At 41.7% G+C, this 21710-nt stretch overlaps 1 protein-coding gene and 1 long non-coding RNA gene across 13 annotated transcripts in view; one reads left to right on the top strand and one right to left on the bottom strand.

Moving 5' to 3' along the window:
• The window catches only part of PITPNM2 (phosphatidylinositol transfer protein membrane associated 2), a 264295-nt gene that overhangs the window by 25291 nt on the left and 217294 nt on the right, over positions 1-21710 (bottom strand). For 7 of the 11 annotated variants that reach the window (XM_075898565.2, XM_075898562.2, XM_075898568.2 and 4 more), the window contains 8 exons: positions 20202-20446; positions 19537-19726; positions 18442-18561; positions 17624-17835; positions 11159-11334; positions 10527-10697; positions 9311-9460; positions 3927-4091 (listed from right to left, as the gene is read on the bottom strand). In XM_075898565.2, coding sequence (XP_075754680.1) covers positions 3927-4091; positions 9311-9460; positions 10527-10697; positions 11159-11334; positions 17624-17835; positions 18442-18561; positions 19537-19726; positions 20202-20446 — 1429 coding nt within the window. The remainder of the gene's footprint in view (positions 1-3926; positions 4092-9310; positions 9461-10526; positions 10698-11158; positions 11335-17623; positions 17836-18441; positions 18562-19536; positions 19727-20201; positions 20447-21710) is intronic. The other 4 variants (XM_075898566.2, XM_075898569.2, XM_075898570.2 and 1 more) reach the window with 4 other exon arrangements.
• LOC142818511 (uncharacterized) overlaps positions 4090-21710 on the top strand; it is a 39567-nt gene continuing 21946 nt past the window's right edge. For both annotated transcript variants that reach the window (XR_012896013.2, XR_012896012.2), the window contains exons 1-2: positions 4090-4251; positions 21521-21586. This is a non-coding gene — a long non-coding RNA (uncharacterized LOC142818511). The remainder of the gene's footprint in view (positions 4252-21520; positions 21587-21710) is intronic.

Below are 21710 nucleotides of genomic sequence, written 5' to 3'. Positions count from 1 at the left end.
GTTAGTAGGATGTTGCTGCTCCATGGGAAAGAGGGAGTTAAGCCTGTTCATCCACAGAGTTAGCCATCCCCCTCCACTCCACAGTGACATGGAGAGGGAACTCTACATAAACAGGGCCGTGGAATTTCATGTTGTAGATTCTCACATGACTTCATTCAATGGAATCACAGTGGCTTGTTCTGAGCCTTTGAAGCTGGCCCTGGAAGGGATGTAAATGCATTTGGAAGGCATAACTCAAGTGGTTGCTGAGGCTGGGCTCTCTCTCAGTGAGTCAAAGTCAAAACCTTCACTGCTACATTTCTGATACTAGCAGCCATCTGAGTAGGACGACAAAAATCATGTTGCAAAACCAAATTCTTAATAATCTAACAAATGGGGTGGAAAGGTCAACTCTTCTGTTCAGCAATACGTGTGGAAATGCCAGTGAAATGGAAGGAGGGAAGTCAGTTTTAAGAGCAGGTCTTTCAGTCCAATACAAAAGCAACAGCTTTCATCTGACAAGTTAGATTCTGCTTTCTCCCTTAGACTCCATCCATTCCACTTGGGTCAGGGAGGTTATGTAGGCATAAGCAAGGGCACAAAAACTGTCCCCACCTTCGTATACTAAAGGCAGCTGGCAATTTGGAGACAGCTGGTCAAATCCATCTCCTGGTCAACTCCATCAGAGCTGATGAGCTTACTGAATTTGACCCACACTGTCTGCACAGCTCTACTTCCTCAGGTAAGGGAAATACAGGATATTTACACTAAACAGCTTTTTTCAGTTTGATAACATGAGGGCAGCTATCACTTCATTCTGTGTGTCTGGAGCCACCAATGCACTGTGGCTCTAATCCTTACAGAGTCCTTAGAGCACTACAATAATCAACACTTAATAACAACTCCTCCAGGATTTACCTTCCTGACTGGCTAAGCTCAGCAATTAACTCCAGGGGGTGAAATATGCACAAAACAAACCCTCTCTAATGAACCTTCTTCCCAGACAGGTTAACATTTAGCAAGAGGTAGTGCATAACATCAGGCAATCCCGCTGTGTGCTTTGTGTATTGGGTCTGATAGGATAAACAAATCTGCTCCTTAAGTATAGTGTAGGTAGCTTATTCCCACCACACACTGATATCTGGCCAAAGAAAATAGGAAGCTACTCAACTCCACTGTGGTATTTGCACCAAAATATTTCAGGGCCTATATAGGGCCCATGTAGATATCTTAATCCTAATACTAGGACCCTGTATACTGCTTTTCATAGCTAAAGTAGTTTAGACGCCTTTACTTATTCATCCTCACAGCCTGTCCACGAAGAGGGTAATATTATTCTTGTTTTACAGATGGGAAAATTGAGCCAGAGTGGCTCTATGACTTGCCCAAAGCTGCAGAGGGAGTTAGTATCAGAAAGGATGAGGATTTGGGATCTCCTCACTTTCAATCCTTTACTCAAACCATGCCCTGCACTCAGTTCAGTACTCTGAGGAGATACACGCACACATCCAGGAGAACAGGTGCCCCTTTGGTTTATTGTTTAAAAGTGGGCTAGTCAGAGATGCAGAAGGAAGTGAGGCAGATTTCAACGGGAGTCAGGAGCCTACAACCCCGGGGCTCCAAAGAACGTCCCAGCCTACACATTTTGTTTTACAATAGGATTATATTACCTATATTTACCTCAGGATGACCTTTAAACCTTAGTGTTTAATTATAAGCTTAATAGTTCAAAGCAATTGATCTATTAAAGGTGATATGAAAAAGGTATTTTTTAAAACTGGAATTATGCCTTTAGGGCTTCTGGCTTCCTTCCAGGTTCTTATAAAGTGTATTTGTTTTCTAAAAATACTGTTATTTCCTTAGAAATATCAGGAATGCCAGGGTTGGGCTGGCCAGATTTTTTGGCTGATTTGTTGGGGATAGAGAATGTCTGCTGTTAACACATCTTAATAAAGAGAAGGAGGAGGATGAATCTTAACTAAAGGCTGCCTTTCTCCAAAAGATTTCTTAGTCACTGAAGTTAAATGGGTCTTGACAATTTTTTTTAACTTAGTCTGATTAAAAACCACTTCCACGCTTACTAGCTCAGCTCTGGCTCTTGTAATGTCATAATTTTGTTAATTCTCCAGTCATCAGAGTTCTCTGGGTAAGATGAGCTGAATTTCTAATGTATAAAATAAATCAAACAAGAAAAGCTTCAGTTTCCACCCCAGAGATATTTTAAAAACCAAAAAGCAGCCCCCAAAAAGGGAAAGACCCCCTCTTTTCTCCTTGCAAATTACATTTAAATGTGCAATGAATCACCTGTGAAATCTTACATTATGTATCAAAAGTGCTGATCATACATCAATTGCATAAACCAATTATCAGCTGAACAATAGACCTAACATTTGATTCCCCAATGATGCACAAGGGCCAATGGTTGTGCAAGGTTATCAATTATCTTTTATACATGAATAATTTATGCCCATCATCACTCCAACATGTATAATATAGTGGCAGCCCACTGTATTATAATTGTAGGCATCTGTTCTTCCTAAGGGTGCATTCTCAATGTGTCACTGACAATAATAAAATTGGGCTTAGGTGGAATAGTTCCAACTTATTATTAATCATTGAAAACAGAGCTTCAGACAAGCAATTACACTTGCTATCCTCCCTTAGTGCAAGGCTCCAAGATAGAAGCAGAGACTGGCTCTTGCCAACAAATTCGGACATGGGATTTAAAACAGCCCAAGACATTCTGGTTGAGCTCTACCTCCAGCGATAAAGTTAGTCCAAGTCTTTGGCAGTTTGACTCATCATTGCAGGAATTCACTGCAAAGCCTGTAGAGCCTGAATCCTACCTATTCCACTACACCTGTGGATGCCCAGAACCCCCTGCTCATGAGGGAGAATACATTTAAACAAAATTGGCTTCTGTTGAAACAAGAAATTGAGAGGCCAAAATAGCCCGATAGTTCACCCATGAATGTCTAGAATAAAGGACGTCCATTTCTGTGGGCATCAGTTTCAAAGGTGTAGATTAGATCAGTTTTCACATGGGGGGAGGAGGAGAGTCTGTCAAACTACTGCATTCACACCATAGATCCAAAGGACAGGTGAGTCTTATACAAATAGAACAGGTTATTGCATTGCTATAGATAATAAAAATAGTAACAAAACCACTCTGACATGTATGCATATTTTTAGTCAGGGGTCAGCTTTCCAGTGGATCAGAGAGCTCCATAGATTTTGCTTTGCAATAGATAAAGGAGTGGTTTTCCTTTAATAAGGAGCAAAATCTCTTTCATAGAGGACCCAGGGCCATGCAGTCTGCTGTACTATGCTGCTATTACTAACTTAATTAAGCAAGAAATACAAGAGAATCAGCAGGTGTTATGACTACTCTTCATCAGGAAACATTATTAACAGCAGGAAATACTTTTTGTGTGCTATTCTCCCCAACTCTTTGTATTAGAAATATTAAAATGAGCTTAAGTACATGTGTAACCACTGACACTTTTCAGCAGTTACATGGTTACATGCAGATGAGAGCCTCTGATACAGTGTCAGCAGCACCTAAGGGTGGGGGGAGATGGTACCCCAAAGGGACCAGTGCACATGGGGAGCTGGTTTTTAAACTGACTTCCTGTGAGTACCAAAAGCCTGTGTAATAGTGAAGGTTAACTGATGAGCTCAGGCTCATCAGTTAATGATGTACATGGTTACACTTTCACATCCCTATTTTGTATCTGACAACTCGGCACAGCATGAAGTTCAAAGGATCATGGAGCAAAACAGTGGCTAACTCCAAACCAGGTTATACATTAAACATAAACACATACACAAAATAAAGACAGAACATTTCTATGTCTCTGTCCTACCCATTGAGGTCAGCCTGGTGTATGGTGCTGCTCCTTCAGTGCTATAGTGAGAATAAATCTTGGAGGGTGCAAAACACTTACTGTTAGCTATGTTGGAAGCAGTGTAACTGTCTGCCATTCCTGAGACCTGGCTGGCAATGCTGATCTCACTGGCCCTCCGGAACCCCCTGAACTGAGAGGTTGTTATGGGAGTGGAAAGGGACGCATTTTCCATGAAGACTGCACCATGAGACTGAACAACATCTGCTATGGAGTTGAAACAGGGAAATCAAAATATTAGACCAACAGACAGAGACCAGGCAAGATGAAATCAAGAGGCAAAAAAGGAAGCAAATAAGGATTGGCTTTCAGATGCAAAACCTTTCAACCCAGCTCTATTTTGAAAAGAAAGAAAACACCAGAGCAGGTAAAAAGAGAGTTGCCATTTAGCATATCACTGTTGGACTCACAAAAAGTAAAATGATCGGTTTAAACCAAACTAAATCAGAATAGATTTTGCTTGAGCAGCAAGAATAGAAACATGTGGCATGCAGATATTCACATGTAGCCAGAGCAATGTGGGAAAGGAGAGGAAGGTAAAAAAAATTATTTGAGAGATACTGGTTTTATGGCATCTTTTAAGCTAAAGGGGAAATTTTCAAGAGAAGACAGTGATGCCAGGGTGGTCCTCAAGTTTGACTTCTATTTAAGGTGTGTTTACACTACAATACATGGTGGGGCTGCAGTTTTGGCAAAAATACCCATGGCTAATCTACATAGCCTGGCTAACACCAATAAAGACACAGTGGCACAGACTTTAACGTGAGCTGCATAAGCCCTCATTTACTAAAAAAAGAAAGCCATCAGTTGTACAACTGAAGGTCTCAAGTCGCACTCCTAACTTCTTACACTCTGTAAAAGTAGCCTTGGTTTTGAACACTCACATTTCCCTTCAATTTAAATGGGATTTGGGACTATTAGCTTGTTTGAAAAATCAGGCTATTTTTATGTTGTTACCTAAAATCTGGATTTACAAGCACAACTTTAGGCTCTGGGCTTGAAAAGTTTGGCTTTATCCTTCAGGAACTAAACACAAGGGGAATGAGGAGTAAAAATCAGTTCATATGGAGGAAGTGTATATGTGGGCATCTTCTTAGACGGAAACTGCTATAGTTCTATAATAGTTCTATAAAATTATAATATTATAAAATTATAAAATTATAATAGTTCTATAAAATTATAAATTAAAAACACACTTTAAAGGACCATAGAACCTAGTGGTTAACACAGCAGATTGGAAGTCAAGGTGATTGTGACTTATCTGATCTGTTGTGACTTATTCAATGCCACACTTAACTTTTGTGTCTCATTTTCCCACCTGTAATTTACTGGTAACAATACCTACCTACCCTTTCAGGGGTGTTGCAAGGCTGAATTAACAAACATCTGCTATGCACATGGAGATAATCAATTTAAAGAAACTGTGTGCAATGTACCTAAAGAAATCCAAAGCTGATACAGCAATCAAACTGTGAGTTCGCAACTTTCATCTTAAAACTCTACCTTGCTGCCTTATCACTGTATAATCAGAATATTAGAATCTGAACTTCATTCACAACTACCAATCAATTCTGTGCAAGCAGGCACAAAACACCAAAGCAAGAAAGAAAATGCCTCTCCCTTCCAACAAAAGTCAGCTTTAAGTTATTTATTTCACTTATGAGGGAAATGATCTAACTGAAAATTAAATATCCTTGGTTGTGGTCAGTCTGGAGTTGTATTAGCTACTGCACGATGAGTCATCTGAATATTGATCCAAGAAGCCCGAATGCCTGTTGCTCCTGACTTGCTACCTGGAATCTTGACTTTTTGTGTTTTCTAGAATACTTGCATTTAACAGAGGCCCTGGTATATAAATGAAGCAAACTATGCTGTTGCGATGGGAAAGAGAATGGCTGAAAGCAGTAGAAGGTGGAGTTAAATGTTGATAAAAGCAGTTATGTGTTCTGCAGGAAAAAATGCTACAAGCTGATCAACTCAAATCCGCAGGAACTACCAGTGTCTAGGGCCCAGCTAGAGTGTAACACTTTGTGTTTCAAATACACTGTATGATTGATCCTTAAAGGACCTTGCTAGTGTTACCCTCTCCTCGGATGTACGCTGATGCCCCACTTCACTCTTTTCATTGTGGATTGAGCTGCCACCTATCAAGGTTGCTGCACAATATGTCTCACCATACCATGCTCATGCTTACACCTGCATTTCCTTCAATAAATTTACAGCTCAGAAACTAGGGATGTGAAATCCCCTTTAAACATATAGTTTAACTGGTTAACATTTTAACTGGTTAACCAGCCTGCATTGGGCCATTGGCACAGACACTCGCCTGTGGTGCGGCAGGCATGGGCAGGTAGGCAGAAGCTCCCTGACTGTAGCATGCCATGGGTGGGGGGCTGCTCCAGCCGGACCAGGCACCAGTTAATCAGTTACTCTAGTAAGCATGCTGGCAACTGGTTACCCCTTTACATCCTTACCAGAAACACACTGAAACCACATTCTGAAAGGGGCATAAGCAGAGGAGTTGATGCGTCTGTGGGTCCGTGGAAAAGGTGTCTGTGTGTTGGGGACAGCTGTGCACTCCTGGAAGGGGTGAGGTTTTGGACAGAAGGGACACGGCTGGGAGCAGCCAGCCCCACAGACTGTCTCCCCTTTCTCCCTGTCAAAGCCACATGGAGCTCTGGCAGCAATTTAAAGTGCCTGGGGCTTCTACCACCACCAGTGCAACAGTGGCAATGTTGGAGGCTAAGAGCCCTGGGCCCCTTTGAATCACTGAGCCCCAGGGCAACTGCTCTTTTTGCCCCCCACCTCCTATTGGTAGTTTTGGGCACAAGTCAAGTGTGGGAGCTGATTACAGTTCCACATTGGAGATCTGGCATGGTCCAGAGGACAGAGATGCTGGAATAGGACACACGCTGCATAGCCACTGAGCCCAGTGTGAGGGCTACGGATGTGAATGACTAGTTGACTATCCGATAAGCAAACACATGGAGCCTGGGGTCAGTGGGAGAGTCTCCACCTGACTCTAGGTTCCATGCAGCGCTGCCTCTGAAACACTGCATGCAGCCTGGCGTCAGGCTCCCTGTGGCATTTTAAAGCAGCAGTGCTGCACGGAGCCTGAGGTTAGCAGGGGAGTCACCTGCTAGCCCCAAGCTCCATTTGGTGCTGCCTGGGCTCCATTTGATGCTGCCACTTTGAAATGCTGTGGGGACTGGCCCCGTGCTCCCGGCAACACTTTCGCCTTTGAAGTGTAGCAATGGCCCTAGGGCTGTTGCTACGCTTCGAAGGTGGAGGTGCCCTATCGACTAATCAAATAATCGATGCAAATTTAATCGACTAGTCAATTAGTCAATTACTCAAAATTTAAGTTCCCTAGTGGGGGCCCTATAGCAAAGCTTCCCATCTTGGATATTTTTTCAGTACAAGTCATGCACAGATCATGGGCTTTTGTGATTTTTTTTTATTGGCTGTGACCCACTCGTGACATTTACTAAAAATATCAATGCCAAAATCTTAACCTTACTAATGGCCCATCATGTCTTGTATCGTGGTCTTACACTAATGCCAGATGCTTTAGAGTTGTAACCCTCAAGGCACATGCACCTGCTTTTGCAAACTATCCGGGGGGGGGGCGTTAAATGTACCTTGTGTAATAAAGATTTGATGGTGTGTTTTGTATGGATAATTAAGGTTTGGAAACAGGAAAGCTCACATGGTGGTACAACTACTAGCAGATCTTGGCTGAGAAGCTGCAGAAGCTGCCTTTGTGTGTGTATTACAGAGTGCATAGATTGATGCAGTGCGAATAAGTAAAGTTCCACTGTAGTTACAAAGTGAGCAAAGGGTCAGGAGAGAAGAAAATCCTCACTTCTCCAATTCTGGACTGTGGAGTTTCATACATAATCAAATGCTGTACCTCTTAAGTTTAAGACTTATTTTTCAATGCACTCAGTAACTACAACACCAAATGTCCAGTACTGAGCTATCTAAACCATCAGTAGCATTAAGTTAAGTTCCTGGATTGGCAGGGTTCCATGGAGCAAAGGAACAGTCTGTTTCAATGCAGCACAGTGCCCTGTAAAGGAATGTATAGGTTGCATTGTGGCACTGAAGCAAGGAGCTTTTCTGCAGTTAAAAGCAAAAAAACTGGAATGGCATTTTAAACAAAATTCTCAGCACTGGCCTAACTCTGCTCCCAATGATAGCAATGCTTTGGAAAATTCCACCCTTAATTGCAAAAGAAAAAGAGATTCAAGCAGCTTTTTATTTAGTCCTGAAAATTCACTTGCAGCCCCATTGGTAGAGTCAGACATGAGCAAAGCTAGGCCACATGACACTCCTGAGATGGGAGAAGAGTCTTTTGCATGCATAGTCACGGTCAGTCAGCTAAATTGGGATGAAGGCTCAGTGACCTTGTGTCAGTGAACTGGAAAGCAATAGTAGGCAATACTGTAGTGTCCTTTCTTACTGGCCTTCCTAGAGAACAATGGGGGAGAGAGTATCCAAGGGCATGAATGGCAATTGGGCACCTAAACATGCATGTGTTGCTTTGAAAATCTTTCTGCATTATCCTCTATCCAATATAACCATTGGTGGGCACTGCTGTTCTGAAATTAGCACTCAGCAAAATGGGTAAGAGGTGACTGACATGAGTAAGGGCTGCAGGTTCAAGCTATTCAAGGGGCATATTTAAAAGGGGGCGGGAAGCATAAAAAAGTTATAGATAGGAGAAAATAAATAAAGTCATTAACTTGCAGACATGGTATCAGCTATAACTGAGAAAAAATGGTCATGCAGCATTTTTGATAGCAACAAAAAAAAACAACCCTTATTTTTAAAGCAGAAATTATTTGAGAAATCAATTAAAAACATTTGGGTCCTGAAAGCTTTGTCCACTGTGTTGAAAAATTATCTAAATATAAAATGTGCATCATGACAATATCTAGTCACTTTCTGTTATAGATTTATTTTGCAGTTATGTGCTGACTGCACTGGCAAACTTTGTGTACTGCAAGCAAAAACCATGGGTCAGTTTCAATGGCTGATTTTGTACACTGCATAAATTGTATCAGCTTCAAGGCAGGCCTCAAGCAAAAGAAAGGGAAGCCTGCGGCCCAGAGCCTTTTGGCCTCTAGATGCATCTCCAGTAGCTAGACCAGAGGAAAAACTCATTGTGCAATTCCAATTGTATCTTCCAAGCATTAGCAGCAGAAGGGGAGACAACTCACAGCTCAGTTTCTACCGTTCCCTGCCAGTGACTTGTGGTCCCATTCTTGCTTGGGACCCAAGAATAGTGGTTATGCAGGTACTTCACTTGTCATATTCAGGCACACAGTGCAAAGCTTTCAGTCCTATGAGGTGGAAGACCATTCTCCAAAGAGCGCCCCAAGTACACAACACAAGACTCTAGAAAAGGGTAGGTTACACACACTCAGCAAAAACAGCATTTTTATTGGAAACATCTTGCCAATTCAGAACAGGAACAGGTATACTGGTTTCCATGAAGCTGTCCTGGTGCTGGAGAGCAACCAATGGGCTGCTTTCCACGAGAAGAATGGGGTTGTTCTGGACTGTCTCAACTAGAAGCAGATGGGGAAGAAAACAGAAGGACAAGAACAACCAACATGTGGCCACAAACTGTAAAACATACAAACAATTACAATTCAGGGTCTTTTACAAAGGACCTATTTTCAAGCAGAGGAATAGAAGCTAATACAGATGATCTTTCAAATAAGTCTAAATTCAGTGCCTTACCAGTTAAAACAGCTATAAAGTTAGAGGGAAGCACAGGAATGGTATTTGTACAAGAAAAGAAAAGGAAAACCTCCTATACAGCTTTTCAAATGATCACTGACCATAATTGTACAGTATCTATACTGAAATCTTCATAAAGTGAGAAAATAATTCCCCCAAACAAATGGTAATTTACTTCCATAAGAATTTAAATCTGTACACTGAGATGCACTGAAATAATCAGGAATCTGCACTTGATTTCATATAAATGGAGTTTCACTATAGATAAGTTTGTTAGGCTGAAAGAAGTCTCCACCTGCTGGGTTACACATGGGTAGATTAGAGGAATTGAAAGTGGGCTTTCTGAGCAACTGCCCCCTTACTTCAGTCATTTGCATGGGCAAAATATGCGGTAGCAGTTCAACAGAATGTGTCATGCATAGCTAATTGTATTTGCGCACTCAGTCCCCTCAGCTTGTTTCCAGCATATAGATAGTGTGCAACAAAGCAAACTGCATTCCTTGCATGGCTTTGCTTTGCTCCCTCCCAGCCATTGCTGATCCCCTGAAAGATCAAGTCACTAAATCTAGGCCTAACTGATCATGCGCCTATGAAACGGAGCTCCAATCTCAAGCGCTGACTGGCATGTAAAATGGGGCACAACATAGAGGACATTGCGTATTGACTCATAGTGATTTGTGGATTTTATATAATAAGTGACAACAATGGCATTTTGGATGCAAGACACTAAATTTGTAAAAAGGAATCCACTTGCCTGAAAATTTTCCAAAGAAGCTAAACACTGAGGCCAATCCTGTGCATCTGACACAGTTAAAACACTCCCTGATGTCATCAACTGTGCTCAGAACAGCCATTGAGCCATAGGCAGATAACAGACAGAAACTAACGTACCCAGAAGAGCAGAATTCCCATCCCCTAATGGGAATCTCTGGTAGCGTGGAATACTGAAGGGAGGCAACACATGGAATCTCTTTTCCAAAAGGGGCTCCAGGCGAGAGGCAGATGGGTCTGCAGGATGGAACAGGTTATACACTTGTTGGCAGGCTGGCCTCAGCTGAAAGACTAAGCAGAAAAGGAGGGAGAGAAAAGAAACTCTCAAGTATTACAAAGTTATTTATAAGGTTTGTATAAATCTACTGAAAAGGTGATTCTCTATTTGTAAAGTGCATTACTAGGGGGAGAAAAGCCCTCAAAGAGTGCTTACTTCCATCACACTCCAGTAGTAAATCAATCAGGACAACTGATATTCCTTTGGAACATACTTTACTACATTTTTTGCAGCACATTTTTAGATTTTTGTTGTCTAGAGTTAAATGACAAATTGTATAATATATATTTACATGAGCAGCTAGTACTAACTTGTAAGGTGGAACTACACAGCTATAATTTAGTTTTACTGTACGTTCTACAGTTCATCTCATGTAAATTACTGGATTCCCTCTTTGTAAGTCTGAAAGCTTTATGTAGTAGAAGATATTTAAAATGACCACTTAGTAGAATCACCGGTACATGCCAAAACCTACTGTCAAGAGCTGGGATGACAGTTTTTCTCAATGCAAGGACCAAGCCCAAGGGAGATCCAAACAGGAAGAAATCAGTGATCTCAAATTCAAATTTCCCAAGGCCTCCTCCATCCAACATCGTGGAGCTACTCGATCGTCTGGATCCTGGATCATTTCTCAGAACACTAGAATGTAAACTAAAACAACGATAAATCAATAAATAAAAACAAGGTAAAAAGCCAAAATGTTATTCATAAAGGTCTGTTTGTTTTTTTTTAGAGAAAATGAACACAGATTGGTACTGTGGCCAATCATGTAGACGACTTTCCTTTTAACAAAAGGAAACATATCCATTAATTACCTGTGCTTCTCCACGCTAGTGATCTATCTATCAAAGCAAAGTACCCTTGTTTTACTGATATGATCCAGCCGATAAATTTAAGCTACAAGTGAGTTACAATCTTTAGGATTCCTGTCCCCACTCCTCCAATCTCTAATGCACTTTTTGTAAGTTTAAGTATAATGCTGGCTGCCACTACGGAAGTAGTAATTTGTATGCTAGCAACAGCAAGCAAAAATTACTAAAGTACCATGCAAAAGGCAGCATTTACAATAAATTTTAACTTAACTCCAAGTACATGTATTTCTATTACTGTCTCTCCTTTAGTCAACATAATTCCTTTCATCTTTTTTTTATTTTATAACTCTATTTCTCAAAGCTACAGAAAGCAGTGAGCTGTTGCTTACCCATTTCTTCCTCAAGGAAGTTGGACAAATGTTAGGGTATTACAAAGGAAAGTAAAAAGAAAATGGGAGGGGAAAGAGAAAGAAAGATCAAAATCTGCAAAGGGGTTTCCTACATTCTTAAGCGGTGCGTAACACAAAGTTTTCTAACAGAATAAGCTTGTATAAAAACATATACACATTTATACCCCATATAATATGGTGGAGATTTCCATGTGATGAAGAGAGCAACCGTGTGATAAGCTGCATTTATCATGCACCAACAATACCCATTCCTAAATTCTGCCCACGTGTATCATGACTTTTCACATTTTTAACACTTTCTTGTTCCATCCTGAGCAACCTCAGAAAACTTCAATTAAAAAAATATAAAGCGTATCCCTAATTTGTCCCTCTTCCCCGCGCCACAATGTCTGAAACAAAGTTTTGTTTCCCTGCAAAACTGAGTGGGTTTGAAGTGCAGGCAGGCCCGGATTAAAATATTGTGAGGCCATATACTATGTCACGTTTAAGAGGGACCATAGCATTACCAAAAATGTGTATATTCTAACAGAAAGGACAATGAAAATAGAAATAAAGTTTTATATTTGCATATATACCTATGTACGTAGGCAAGGATTCAACTAAAATCTAGTATTGTATTTAGAGACCCTCATAATCAGAGGCCCTAAATTGTAGTTTAATTAGCTTGTGCATAGATCTGGCACTGAGTGTGGGACAATATAAAGTTTAATATTTCTGGAACTTCAATAGTATTAGAAACACACGCTCTCTTACTTGGATGAGTAATTTTCAACTCCAATTTTCAACAGGAAAAAGTGCTTATTTCTATTCTAGCAAAGGTGGATTGTGAGCTATCATATGCTATGTATCCTGATGTATGAATTAGAAAAAGATTATTTTAGTCAATAAAGAGGGTTTTTTTTTTCAGACTCTAGGGATCTGAGTCTGACTTGTAATTTCCCAGGGCCTACAGAGTTGGACTAAGGCAATCTGGCTGTATTATTATTATTTACAGCAGGAGGAATTTAAGACATAAAATACTGATCAATACCAACAGAGTATTTTGAAGCTATCTGTAACATTTTTGAAAAAAATGTCCTGTAAAGTAAGTGGGGTGAATTAAATGACAGCTTGGTTTGACAGGAGAGTTCTATGGGCCTGGAGTAATGCATCACCCAAACAACACTGCCTTTGCTGGCTCTGGGGCAGCATTCTAGAAGAGTCACAGCAATTTGCCCTAGCTCTACAGGCAGCAGGTGCTCATTCCTTAAGGGCACATCTAAAAACATAGTGGCTGTTGGGGTGTGCAGTGAAGTCCTATGATTGCTGCTGCCTTGGAGTCCCCAGTGGAACACGGCTGTGTGTATTAGGCCATCTGGAATACTGGAGCAGGTGCCCTTCCATTCATCTTTCATCCAGGAAGGCCAGTCTGACAAATTAACAGCTGCAAATGACACATACAATTGGGAAGAGGGTAAATTGGTTTCACTCTGATTTTATTTCCTCATTGTGGTGAGTAAGGTAGTACCCCAGAGGCAGTACTTCCACTGGCTGCCAAAATAGACAGACACTATTAAAACCTTTGCTCCATGCTACACTGTCTTGTATTCCCTGTAATATACAGCCCGCTCTATGTCTAGAGTTTTGGTTACCAATGAGAGTAAGTTATTAAGCTTGCTTATACTATGCACATAAATTACTGAGAAAATCAAAACAGTGGCATCAAGACCGTGAACAGCAAAGACAGCTCAAATGAGTATGTTTCCCTTCCTATGATATGAACAATTCTCCATGAGGTTGCACTGCTAGAATGTATGATGTTAGAAGTGTGTGCGCAAAAGAACAATCCTCTGATAAATTTAGAACCATTTTAGCTGTCAGAGCTGAAACATGATGGTCTTATGTGTAACTCTAAGACAACTTAATAAGCAATAAGTTCACACTCATAGGGAGAATTAACCCATCAGGAGCTTGATTCAAATGAACACACAAAATGATAGATGTCATGATGTATTGTGGCAGGAAAGGAGTTTCTAGATGGGTTCCAATTTCTGTTGCATTCTAAGCACCTTCCTTCAGCCTTCCTCAGGTCAGGTATGGTAAAGAGAATGCCCACTCTACTAGGTTTGGTATGGTTTTTCTCATTTTAGTGGGCATGCAACAGCCCTTTTGGGGATCAAAGGAAATGAGATCTGAGGGGGAACCAGAATCCATCACACCCCAAACAATCTACATTGTCCTGCTCTCCCTTTAGAATGCAACAGCTGCATTCATTAAACTGGATCAAATTGTCTTTAGTAGCAAGTCAACTGACTGACAACGATATATAAACAACACACCAAATTACTGTAGCTGTACAGAAGGACTGAATTTAAAAATAGAAGTGTGGTCGTCTCACCAGATGATGCTCTGGCTTTGCTGGGCTTTATCCCAAAGAAGTGGATAAGTCTAACACACGAATGAAAATTAATCTGTCTTCGGCATGTGTTAAAAGTCTGAATTGGGGATTGATGGAAAGATCGCCATATGCCAGGCTGCCTGAATGACACACATTTGCTGTGCTCATTAGGAAAACTTGCGTCTCTCTTCTGCCAAGATCTCTGCACTAAGTCATGTAACCATGTTACAACATATCTTGGTTTTCATAGTGAAAACTGATACTAGTAATAAAGTTATGTAGTAATAGAAGATTGTACTGGTAATCCCTGTTCATTAATCAACCATTATAAGCAGAGTGTAAACAGATTGGCTCAATAATGTAACTTGCTTCTTATATGCAATCAGAGAGGGGTAAACACAATGGACTGCCAGTATCTGAAATACACATCAGGCCCACACCATCCATTTTACAACGTAAACAGGAAGTGAAATAAACCCATCTTCCTTAGTTCAGTCCAGGACACACACCTCTCTGGCTTTGAGAGCAAACAAAGAGAAGAAAGCAATACGTTTTGGTTTGGCTAGCATTTGCTTGGCTAATATAGAAGGCTGTCTTAATAAGCTACAACAAGAGTCTTTAATTAGCCTGCTGGAAAGAGCTTACTGGTTTTCCTAAATGCAGCCATCTTTTTTAATATAGCAGCTCAATGTTCCCATGCTATTCACTTTCATAGCTTCTCTCTTTTAGTAAAGAGCCCTGATACGCCAGCAGAGTCCAAGCCCCCAAGTTGGAATGGAAATAAGACCCGAGCTGGTATAGGAAAATGAAACTGGGAGCTGCCTACAGGCTTCATCATTTGTCAGGTAGTGAACAGGAAGGACCAGTAGAAAATATCTAGAACCTTCCTAATACCACAAGCTGATGGAAATGCAGCAATCGGGACACAAGAATCCTGCTACAAAAAGGCACTCCTTGAATAGTATGCAAGTCAGAGCTGGGCAAAATAAGGTCCAGGGGCCAGAGCCAGCCTGCCAAGCCACTGGATCTGGCCTGCGGACCACCCTGCCGGGACAGTCAGGTACGCAACTGCCGCAGTTTAAAGCGCAGTGTACGCAGCTCTCTGCTCTGCAGGGAGGGGGAGGCTTCCTGTGATCTCCCTGCCCCCAGCCTAAACCTCAGCTCCTATTGGATGGCAACAACCAGCCAATAGGAGCTGAAAGATTGGCCTGGGGGAGGGGAGCAGCACAAGCCTCTTTCCCTTCCTGGAGCTGAGAGCCACATGGAGGGAACAAGCCTGCAGTTTAAAATGACCTGGGAATGCAGCAGGCAGGGAGCCCAGCCTGCCTTGGGGGTGCTGCCGGGCTGCTGGCTTGGGTAAGCATCTCCCAGTTAGAGCCTGCCTCTGGCACCCCAACCCCTCCTGCATCCCAACTCCCTCCCCTTGGTCACCATCCAAACCCTCTGCATCTGCCTGCCCCAGGTCACAACTTTCTCCCAGGCCCTGCACCTCCTCCTAGAGCCCTTCCTCCAGGCCAGAATCCTCTCCTGCACCCAACCCCCCCGACCCTATACCCCAATCCACTCACCCAGATCACAACCCCCTCCTTCATGCAAATTCCCACTCGCACCTCCCCCCATCTCCTGTACCCCAGTCCTTTACTCCACGAGCCCTTCTGCACCGAACCCCCACCCTAGACCTTGCAACCTCCTCCACAGAAAAATGCAACCCTTGACCACTGTCCAAAAGCTTGGAGTGGCCTCCCACCAAAAATTTTTGCCCACCCCAGATCTAAGTGGTAATAGGACTTTCCTGTAGGAAAGTAATTCAATCAAAAATAATAAATTGATTATTTAGAGAACCATTTAAAAAGTTCAGTATTATGCTACTTATGAGCCTCATTATAAATATATAAGAAGAAACCGAAACAAACTTTTGATGTACTTGAACAGGCTCCATGCTCAGTAAGGGATACACATTGACTTGGAGAAGGTGGTTAACAGCAGAGGTGGTATTAGCAATATGTGTGGGCAAAAGAATAAATATGAAACATACTTCTGACTGGGTCTGTGCACTAAGGGATTCAGGAAAAAATATTTCCTGAAAGTGAAAATTCAGGCAAGACGAGCAAGAATAAAAACCTTCCTCACAGCAAACTGTGTCTTTCCTGAATCTGGTAACCTATAAAGGACACTTCTGCACTAACTAGAGACATACTGGATGGGACTGAATTGGTCTTTTCCTTCTTTAATGCCTGGGATTCTGTTCTTTTAGGATCCACGCTCATCTCATCTCCAGTTCCTCTCCAAGGGTTTCACTGTGGAGAGTTCCGAAAAATCCCTCATCTCCAGGGTTGACATGTGAAGCCCTAGACTGCTGCCATCCAACTCCAGGCAAGAATGCTTGGTTGGAATCACCCTTCAGAGCCAGTCAACGCTGCTCCTTAAACAGGGTCAGGGTCAGTACTGGACAAAGCAGAGAAATTCTGGGGACCCTCTAGTAGGGTTGGCAGGTGTCCGGTATTGAACTGGACAGCCCGGTATTTTTGCCTTCTGTGTGGTAAAGAAATTGAGAAAATACTGGACACATAAAATGTCCAGTATTTTCTGCTTTTCTCAGCTTCGTACCCAATGGACACGTGGCGGGGATGAGAGGGGAATGGCAAGGGGAGCGGCCTGGCAATGAAATTTCAGTAGCCCAGCGCACTTTCTTCTTTTTTGGCTCAACAACATGTTTCCGGGGTACTTTTCTTTGGTCAACAAAAATTTCCCGGCGCTTTTTTTTTTTTTGGAGGGGGGGGAGGAGGGTGTCTGGTATTTTTGGTGAAACCATCTGGCAACCCTACTCTCTGGAGCTGTGCTTAGAACATTCCAAACCCCATGGTCTGGAAGCCAGAGACCATTACCTGGACTTGTGACTCAAGAAGGATAGGGAAGGATCCTGGGTATCTGGAAAGGGTCCAGGATTAGTGTTCATATCCAGACTTAAAGTAGCTCATTGTTCAGGGATCCTCCATCCTGCTGCATGTAACATGGCAAAAAACCCAAACCAAACCAAACCAAACCACCAACCTGATGCTACTCTTATGCAGCTGTTCCCTGCCCTCCTCAAGTAACATGGGTGCAGCATAGCAGCAGCTCATGTTTCATTTTGTCCTCAGAATCACACAGCAACAAACAATGCTGCTGGAAATTCCTCTGTAAAGTCCACACTTGCAAATGGAATCTGAACACATCTGATATTCTTCAACAACATTCCTCATCCTTGCCCTCCCCAGGGTTACAAACCAACATTAAAACTGCCCATAGCTGCCTCTCTTGCCCCCAAGGACTCCTGACTCACTGTTCCTTTGAAGCCTTACCTTGAAAGGAATGCCTGGTGTTGCTTTATTGTGTCTATTTCATAGGTTGATGAATCACTCCTTTTCCGAGGCAGTTGCTTCTTTGGATCCTCTCCGTTGCTACGAGGAATATCAATGTTGCTTCTGCTGAGGTGTCGGCTGGCCTCCAGGTTGGAGCCACTGGAACAGTAACTATTGTTCACAATTATTCCAGGAGACAAGAGGTCAGTGTCCTAGGATTTGAAGTACACAGGCCTATGCATCAGATAGCTGAGTCGGAAGTGCAACCACATCAGACCCTCTCTCTTCAAATAATTTCACTGCCTCCTCATTTGTTCCACCTCAAAAATATCTCAATTTCCTAACACACCTTCCCTATATAGGTGCAATCCTGAATTTTTTCTATTTTACTTACCTAATGGTACAACAAAAAAGCGTAAAAAGGACATGAACAACTATAGCTACCAAGCTGGCCTACAATACAAAACAATAAAACATGGCAGGGTTGGGCAAAGCCAACCTCAACAGTGGTGACACAAGCACACACCTCCAATGTGCTAATACCATTCATGAAACTGGAAAACGGAGCTTTATTTTTTCTGATGAAAGCCCTAAATAAGTTAGACATAGTCTGTGTTTTTTAAAATGCGTCCTTATATTTTGTCAAGTGGTTTAGCAATGGTAACTATTGCTGATATTACGACATTTGGGGGATTACTGGAGGTAGAGTGGGGAAAGGTTAAAGGTGGAACCACCCCTTTCGCCTAAAACCAGGGGCACACTGGGAAGTTCTGTGGTTAACAGGGCTATAATGACTGGTTTCTGGTAGGCTACATTACCTGCACACTCACAACACTCCCTCGTCGGCTGCTGTTTTGGCTCTCAGACACAGTCTGATTGCTGTAACATAAGGCATCAAATCCTAGGATTCCTCCTACACAGTCCCCTACCAAACAGACCTGAAAGAGCAACCAGAGATGGGAAAAAAACTCCAAATAATCCCCCTCACTTTGAATTCACAGAAATACTGGCCAAAGGACTAAAGAAACGGAACCCAGAAAATGGGTAACATGAGATTCTTAATGTATTTATCGGCATCACTGCTTAATCAGATAATATCTGCCCAGGAGCTCTAGCTAGCCCAAGCTGTTATAGAATTATTGGCCATCACGTCTCAGACGAGTGACTTCTGGATCCGCAGTTCCTCTCTATCAGGCTGTTAGCTACCTTGGAAGGTTTCCAGCTATGGAGCAGTTCTGGCTTGAGGAGGGAGCTGAGATAATTTCTTTCCATATGGGAAGTTGTGAATTTCTTGACTATAAATGCTGAGGATAGGCAGAAGCACTTGTCATACATGGAGAGGAAGGACATTCCCATGGTTAGAGCACCATGATGGTTTTCAGGAAGCCCAGAATCAATTCTCTTCTCACAACCTTCCTGTGCAACAATGGGCAAGTCACATTGCCTCTCCATGCCTCAGTTCCCCATCTGTAACATGGGGATAATAGCACTGGCCTACTGCTCGGGCTTTTATGAGGATAAATACATTAATGATTGTGAGGATCTCAGATGTTATGGTAATAGGGACCAGATGAATACTTAAAACAGATAAAGAGCATTTCTTACACCTCATTTGGAGATATATATCACACCGAAGGGGTCTTATGTTTAAACTTCAAGTTTTTATAGCTAATTTTTTAGCTCTAATTTGCATTTTCTGCTTATGAACATTAGTCTCCAATAATAACAATGTAAAATAAGGGAAAATCTTTATCTTAAAAACAAAACGAAAAACCCAAGAAAACATTTTAATAAACTAGGCCAGCACTGACAAACTTCCAGCTCTTTCAAGAGATTAATAAAAACAGAGATTCAGAGGGACTCTTGCTTGCTCTTCATTTTATTGTTACTAAAAACAGTAGCAGCTTACTCACCTGGCCAGTGAATGATGTGCCTTCTTGTGATTTAATGAACTCGCTATAGGCTTGATTGGCTCTCAAAATCACCGTGGCTACCGCCTCTTGATACTGTGGGGATGATGTTGCTAGCAAAGGAAGTGCAGCGAGTGGAATGTGATCCTGACTGTTAGAGAGGCAACCTTCATCATAACTGTAGGGGCTGAGGCTGAATATAAGGAAAGGAAAGGAAAGGAAAGGAAAGAGACAGGCTTGCGTTGAGTTCACCATCTGCAGCCCACACAATCAGTTTCATATCATAAAATACCCTCAAAGTACAAAAGCTGCATGTTTTCTTGCTGCCCTGAGGGAGGGGTAAACACATTTCTTCCTTCTTTAAACCTAAACCTTCAGAGAACACATACAGTCAGAATGACCCCTGCACAATAACTCTGTAAATTCAAATTTAAATACTTATCTGATTCGTTTAAATAACTGAATTGCAGAACTCTGGCTGCATTGCTATTGCAATCATTACAGCTATGTATGAAATTGAGGCTGGTTTATTAATAAAGTGCACTCTCCTCAATAATCAGCACCCACATCCAGTACAGAGCATACCCCACCAATACTGATTATAGATGCACAACAGGAAGAAAACTTACAAATGTACTCAACTCCAAGGTAAAGGAGCACTAACTTACTTGGATACCAGTGAAAAGGCTTCTGAGCAGATGGCTGGGCAAGGGACTAGCTTGATTGCAATGTGTCCAAGAGCAGCTGGGTAATGCACCCTCATGACCGTGTCAAACACTGTTGTGATAGTATTGACATCTCCTTGTTTAGAATTCTGGTCACCACTTCCTGTATCCAGGATGTTTCCTCCATGAAGTACCAAGATTAGGACATGGATTTTGCTTGGCTGCATTAATGGCTGCACTGATTCATCCTAAAAGGAAATGATACAAAATATAGTGGAAGTACTTCTTTCCCCCATGCCTTTGGTATCTGCCATGACAACACTGTTAATTTAGCACCATTTATTTCACAGCATTTCAAAATATTCGTACAACATTGCCCCTGAAATACTAGGACTTGCAGGGCAGAGGCGGATTCCTACCCAATAGCAGCAAAACACACACACTGCCCATACAATTGTAACTGTGTACTGCAAGATACACAAAGGTGGGCAAGTGGTTTATTTCAAGTCCCAGAAGGTATCTTTAAAGAAACCTGATTCTTTCTTCCCAAAATATCTGATACCCCAGAAAGTGTGCACAAAAATAGCCAGTCTAACCTGTAGCATATTATTCAAAATGTGAGTAATAACTTGGGTCATTGACTTTTTTTTTTTACTAACATTCGCTGTATCGGACCAAGTCAAACATTCAAGGTGATCACATAATATTTACAAAAAACACAGTGGGAATTCTGCATGACTCCTCTCTCCCTGTATGGTATCAAAGTCTACATTCCAGCACTTATTAGGTTAACCCAAGCATTGGCTCTTTGAGCATTCCTTTTTCTGGAATTCAATATAATTTTTGTAATGAATTTTGTAAGTTTGATCATGAGTTCTGTAGAATAACTCAGAGCTTAATTTTCCCTAGCACAAGTAATAACAGTGTGAGCTCTTCCACGCATTCACCCAGTGTCAGAGGAGCCAAGATCTTTGAATGAAGTGTTTATCTGTAATGATACTCAATCCAGCTCAAAAGTACTTTGAGAATCACAGACTTTAATGCTAAAAGGAACCATTCTGATCATCTAGCCTGACCTCCTATGCAAAATAAGCCCAAGAATTTCATACAACAGATCCTGTGCCAAGCCTATAACTTCTGGTTGAACGACAGAATCTTTTAGAAAGATGTCTAGATAATATATAAAGACTTCAAGAAACAGAGTTTCTAGTTCGAATTTGCTGTGGATAGAATGCTGTATAAGAGCAAAGCATTATTCATTATTATTGTTAGTTTCTGTAACTTACACTATTACTTACACCTTCATTCACTCTGACCTACAGTGTATTTAAAGTGGATTCTTATCTGGAAGTGCATCCTTAAAAGCATGGGAGGAACTGTTTTACCAGGTCAGTATTGCTTTTACTTTCAGTAATAAATGTTTTGTCTGTGTAGTTCTTCCCTTTGTAGTTCTGAGATGAATGAATCACCTGGAACAAATCATCTGGAGGTTTATCAGCAGTTGTCTGGAGG

The sequence above is a fragment of the Pelodiscus sinensis genome, chromosome Z (genome assembly GCF_052426305.1).
Source record: "Pelodiscus sinensis isolate ZL-2025 chromosome Z, ASM5242630v1, whole genome shotgun sequence".
In the NCBI taxonomy this organism is placed as follows: Eukaryota; Metazoa; Chordata; order Testudines; family Trionychidae; genus Pelodiscus; species Pelodiscus sinensis.
The sequence above is the reverse complement of the archived record's forward strand: the minus strand, read 5'-3'. Positions and strand labels throughout refer to the sequence as shown.